Source organism: Crocuta crocuta, unplaced genomic scaffold (assembly GCF_008692635.1).
Source record: "Crocuta crocuta isolate KB4526 unplaced genomic scaffold, BGI_CrCroc_1.0 scaffold31, whole genome shotgun sequence".
Taxonomy (NCBI): Eukaryota; Metazoa; Chordata; class Mammalia; order Carnivora; family Hyaenidae; genus Crocuta; species Crocuta crocuta.
The window spans coordinates 175,363-181,478 of NW_027528362.1; the positions used below are offsets into that span (position 1 = coordinate 175,363).

Here is a 6,116-nt window from a genome sequence, read left to right on the forward strand (position 1 = left end):
TCAAGAATTATTTATAAATTAGAGTAATTAAGAGAGTATTGTCTGGGTGCAGGAACAGACAAGAAGATAAATGTAACAGATTAGAGAATCCATAAACAGACCATGTAAATATTTATATCTGATATGACAAAAATGACACTGCAAATCACTAGGGAAACCAGAGACCGTTTAGTAGGAACAGAAAAATTGGGTTTCCATGTTGAAAAATGAAACGGATTCCAAATCATAAAACAGAAAAATAAATTCTGGTTTGAGTTTATTTATTTATTTTGAGAGAGACAGAGACAGTCGGGGAGGAGCAGAGAGAGAGAGGGAGAGAGAGAATTCCAAGCAGGCTCTGCGCTGGTAGCCCAGAGCCCCACACAGGGTTCCAACTCCCAAAACTGTGAGATCAAGACCTGAGCTGAGATCAAGAGTCAGATGCTTAACCAACTGAGACACGGAGGTGTCCCTGAGGGAGATTTCTTAATCAAGATCTCAAAGTACAAATCATTTCGTAGAAGCTTGATAAATTTAAGTACACTAAAATCAAGAGTCTTATCAAATAGCCAAATGAAGACAAACCACAAACTGGGAGAAGATATTTACAACATAAATAATCAAATAAAAGATCTCTACCCAGGATGTATACAGAACTAAAAATAAATTATATAAAGTCAAGCAACTCAACAGATAAAATGAGCAAAAGCTACAAATGTCTTTGGAGACAAAAACGCAACAAACCAATAAATACGTGAAAATATGCTCAGCTCCATTAGTAATCAGAAAATACAAATTAGTCATCATAATGGGGTATCTTTACACTCATCAGAGTGGCCCAAAAAACCCCCAAAGAACAAAAAACCAGCAATTTTGACAACACCCCCAATGTCACATGGTATCAAATGAGCCAATGAGGATTCACCCACTGATTGTAGGATGGCAAACAGCTGAAGTTACTCAGTACAGCCATTTAGTATTGTCAATAAGGCTGAAGATTAGTTCCTGCTTATTTCCTGCTTCCTAGCAGTTCTGAGTTCCCTGGAGAAACTCTCGAAGCAGGTGCACGAAGAGAAATGCATGAGAATATTTACAGCTCTTCCCACTGTTATTGAGGAGGAAGGGGCCGGGGTGAGGAAGAAACGACACCAATATTCATCTCCGGGAACACAGAGAAGTAAATTGTAGTATATTCATTTAATGAAGTGCTATACTTCCGCTGTAATATTTAATGAACGCCAACTACATTCTTGAACATAGATGAATCTCACGAACATAACGTTGTGTGAAAAAAATAAGTTACCGAAGAATGCCTCCCGTATGACTCCATTTCTATAAAGATTCAGAAGCATGTGAGACTGAAGCAATTGGTCAAATAAGCCTTAACTGTTACTGTATAATTTGTACTTTGTAATATCTGGTTGGTGCACGGTTCGTTGAGCTTCAGGCTAACAGAAAATTAAGCATTAACTATGATGCCAGGGGAAAAAAATCTGTGAAATCAAAACCTTTAAAATCCATCTAAAATTTTTTTAGTAAATCTCCGTGTAGGAAATTAGAAAGATCATCTCAGGCTATCTTTAAAATGCCATCGGTGAATCAGACGTTAGGCTGAATTCCGGCCCTTCCGCAGGCCATCCGAGCATGAAATGCTGTCCCCTAGCCGCCTTAACCTGCCATAAAACTTGTCCTCGCACTAGTCGCCCGCTGCATGCTCGCCCACCAAGGCGTTCTGTCTGGACCGTGTCACCGCAGAAGGCAGAGCGACATGTCCAGGGCGCAGATCTCAGCTCTGGTGTTCGGCGTCGGAGGGTTTGGAGCTCTCGTCGCGGCCACTACGTCCAATGAGTGGAAAGTGACCACCCGAGCGTCATCGGTGATAACCGCCACTTGGGTTTACCAGGGTCTGTGGATGAACTGCGCAGGTAACGCGTTGGGTTCTTTCCATTGCCGACCGCACTTTACTATCTTCAAAGTAGAAGGTAAATATAATGGCTTTGTTTGGGGTGGAAGTAAAATGTCACTTTTCCCCCTCACTGTGCCGACGCAGCTGCATACAGTTGGCTGTTAATATAAAGACTGCTTATTAAAGGGTCGAGAATTGCCTGCGATGGGGCGCCTGGCTGGCTCAGTGGGTGGAGCATGTGATTCTTGATCTTGGGGTCCAGCCCCATGTTGGGTGCCAAGGTTACTTAAAAATAAAATCCTAAACAAAATTGCCTAGGATGGATAAGGGATATGAATGTGGGCTGAGAGAATGAAATCATGTATTTTATTTGGCAAAGGGAAGTTACTAACTTCATGAATGTTTTACAAATATCCAGTGCAAATGATAGACTCCAAGGGACAGGCCAGAAGTGACTGTTTTATTTTATTTACTTTAATTTTAATTTTATTTTGAGAGACACAGAGACAACACAGGTTGAGGGAGGGGCAGAGAGAGAGGGAGACAGAATCCCAAGCAGGATTCACCCTGCCAGCACAGAGCCTGACTTGGGGCTTGAACTCACGAAACCATGAAATCATGACCTCAGCCAAAATCAAGAGTCAGACATAACGGACAGAGCCACCCAGGTGCCCCTAGAAGGGACTGTTTTAAAAGCTAGTTTCAATTTGCCTCACATCATGGAGGAATCGTTTGCAGACAGATGTGCATACATATAATATACACATATATACATGCATATATATATACATATACACACACATGCACACATGCTGTCAGTAAATCACAGGTTATCCCCAATTCCTATACTTCCTCAGGCCACCTGAGTATGCAATGCACACACACATATTTATGTATATTCCTATATACATTCAGAGTGATAAAAGCAGATGGCAAGAAGGACCGTGCAGAGTGAAAAAAGAATTTTGTTTACAGAGAGGTTTCTATTTTTTTAAATCATATTTAATGATAAAATAGCAGAGCAAGAAGAATTTAAAAAGTGGTTATGGGAAAGAAAATGCCTGTAAACTTTGCCTTTTTGTTGCTTGGTTTTATTTTTTTGAAAAATATGTAAGCAAGCCTTCATCGTTATGCATGTTAGAAACTCTATTACAAGTCTACATATCTTAGGGGAGTTTTTTTCTGGAAAGACATTTCCACAGCTCGGGATACCTCCAGGGGGACAACCACTCGCGCTCTTTTGTCATTATGAGAATCACTGTCTGCCTCGGCTTTCTGCCTATTTGATGCGTTTACAAATCTGCCATAAGTTGTGGGTTTATTATGTTAAAAACTGCCCCTGGTATTTTATAAAATACAGTCTTTTCACAACCAAGTGGCAAAACTGTACCTTGGCCCCAGTAAAGAAAATAAAATTTTAACTAGGGAGCTACTAAAGCATACTATTTTATGGGATTTTGTGTCAAGTACCCACATCATTAGTGCAGAGTGTATGCCAAAGGATAAAGAGAGAATACTTAGTTAAATCCGGGAGATTTCTGATGACAAGGGGCATGTTCAAGCTCGGGTAGCCCACGCAGGCCCTCAAATAATGAACTTCCTCAAGCACCCCTTTGAAGAATCAATGCTATATTTCTCATCAGTCCCGACTCATCACCTTACTTTGGGGTACTTCAGGATTGCTCTTTCTCCTCTGGAAGGCTTTGCTAGGCACAAGAGGGAAATTGTAAAAGGAGAAGAGTCTTGTGGAGGCCCCTAGTGTCATTGTGCACATGACTGTGGTCCTTCTTTCTCTATGGCCTCCTTTGGCCACTGCCATCTTGGGCAGCAAGCAGAAGAGATATCACATGAGTAAGTGTGTTTCTTCATTCTTTACTGGGGTCATTTAAAAATTTTTTTAAATTTAATTTTAATTAATTTTATTTTATTTTGGGGTGGTTCACTTTTTTTAAGGAAAAAAATTTTTTTGAGACAGAGAGAGAGAGAGAGAGAGAAAGCAAATGGAAGGAGAGAGGCAGAGGGAGAGAGAGAGAGAAGGAATTTCAAGTAGGCTCCATGCCCAGTGCAGCTGAGGTCATGGCCTGAGCCAGAATCAGGAGTCAGGTACTTAACTGAGCCACCAAGACACTCCAAGATTTTTTTTTTAAGATTTGATTTTTATATAATCTCCACATCCAACATAGGGCTCGAACTCACAACCCCGAGATCAAGAGTCATATGCTCTACTGATTGAGCCAGCCAGGCACCCCTACTGGGTTCATCTTTTTCAAAAAATATTTTGTCTTATTATCTACCATTCTATATTCCTTAACAAAACCCAGTTATTTTGAAAATTTAACATTTAACCTTAGTTCCGAAGTGGGCTAAAGGACCATGGTAGATTTCTGTGTGACTTTAGTAGCTACTTCTCCAAATGCATCTTAGAAAACATCGAGTGAGAAGTTATAGTTACTATGTAGTTCATGGTGGTCCAAATAATCTTCCTTTTTAAAATTTTATCCCCCTGGGGCATCTGGGTGACTTAGTGGGTTAAGCTCAGGTCATGATCTCACAGTTCGTGGGCTCTGTGCTAACAGCTCAGAGCCTGGATCCTGCTTTGGATTCTGTGTCCCCCTCTCTCCCTGCTCTTCCTCTGCACGCATTCTCTATCTCTCTCTCTCTCAAAAATAAATAAACATAAAACAATTTTTTATTTTAGCCCCCTGATTTGGCTTTTTATATTAAAGATAATATATTCTAGATCTGCTGTGTACCCTGCACACAAGAGGTAATTTGAAAAATCTGGTTCACTGACAGTGCTTTGATTAGAACATGTAAAATCAATTTAACATTCTCTCTCCCCTTTCTTCCTCCTGAATAAAAATCTTTATAAAATAAACAAGGTGCTACAGAAATCTATTTTCAAAGTCAGGAACACTGATTCATGTTTCCAAAGGAAATGGGGACTCGCATTTGGATTTCCTTAGTCCCAGCGAGTCATTGCTGACGCTATTGGTCGCTTTTCCTTTGCTCCTATTCAAAAACATAGCAACAGGGATGTTGGGAAAGCTCTCTGGGCTCTCAGACATCACAGAAATCCCACAGTGAGAACAGAATTCGGAGGCCAATGAGGAATGAAAATGGGTATATCGCATTTTAAAATAGTAAACTCTGGAAGCCTACCATGTCAGTTTGAGACAAATCTGCTTAGCCTTAGGTCAGAGTAAGCCTCCCTTGAGAAAGGAAAACAGAAAATCTTTGGAAGCTGCCAGGGTTTGTTTGTTTGCTTTTGGCCTGGCTGGTTACATAACTCCATTGCCACAGTCATACCTTCTTGTTGCGAACACTGTGAGGTCTCAAGAGCTGCGGGGGTTTTAGGGACTCGTTTAGATGACTCATGACTACAGCCTTTGAAGATCCGATGTGAGCCAGCACCTCTCTGGACAGGGAGCACTTACAGTATTGGGAAGAATAGAGGCCCCCTTCGACTACAGTTCTGCCGAAGGGATTTCAGGAACACCCCCTACGGATACATGGAATTCAATCCCCACCACAGCCCGAGAGCTCCCCGACTTAATCCCTGAAGCACGTCACTCTCTTTGGGGGCAATATAGGCTGTGTCTCTTGTTCCGTCGTGTTTTGTTTTTCTCTCCTGCCACCGTGATTGGGATATTTTAACTATGAAAACAAAGCCTCTCTCATAGGGAGGGAAGCGGTCATTTCTTACGGGGAAGGCTGGGTCCAGGGAGCACCGCTATGAGAAGGGACTGAAGGTGCTCGGTGGTGGTTACCTCCAAGCCTGGACTGTTGGGCTCTCCTCGCGGTCCTGGAACACAGTGGGTTCGGGATAGATATTTGCAACGCGGCTGAACGAACGAAATTATGAATGAGACAGAGGGTTCCTGATGAGGGCAAAATTGTACTCCGGGAGGAAGGCCAGAGTCCCGTGAACTGAGTAATTCAGGACATGTACTCAGGCAACAAAAAGGAAGATCACCGAATTGCAATCCGGCCCACCACACGTCACGCTCTCTCATTAACCAGCCACAAGACCTTGACTTTGCAAATGATCTGTGTCTCATTCATATATTTCTTTCTCTGGACTCGAACAGTCCCTTGAGGTGTCTTTCGCCCTGAAGTTCAATTCAAGGGCTTTGCGATGCTTCACCATGTGGCAGTTCACCGAAGAATCTTAGCTGTAAAAGGTCCTCGAACATAATTACTCTGGAAATGAATCCTTTCCCCCACCCCC

At 42.0% G+C, this 6,116-nt stretch overlaps 1 protein-coding gene across 1 annotated transcript in view; it reads left to right on the top strand.

The window, feature by feature from the left end:
* The first annotated feature begins 1,747 nt into the window (after positions 1–1,747).
* The window catches only part of CLDN10 (claudin 10), a 118,883-nt gene continuing 114,514 nt past the window's right edge, over positions 1,748–6,116 (top strand). Inside the window, exon 1 of the mRNA XM_077753859.1 lies at positions 1,748–1,961. Coding sequence (XP_077609985.1) covers positions 1,748–1,961 — 214 coding nt within the window. The remainder of the gene's footprint in view (positions 1,962–6,116) is intronic.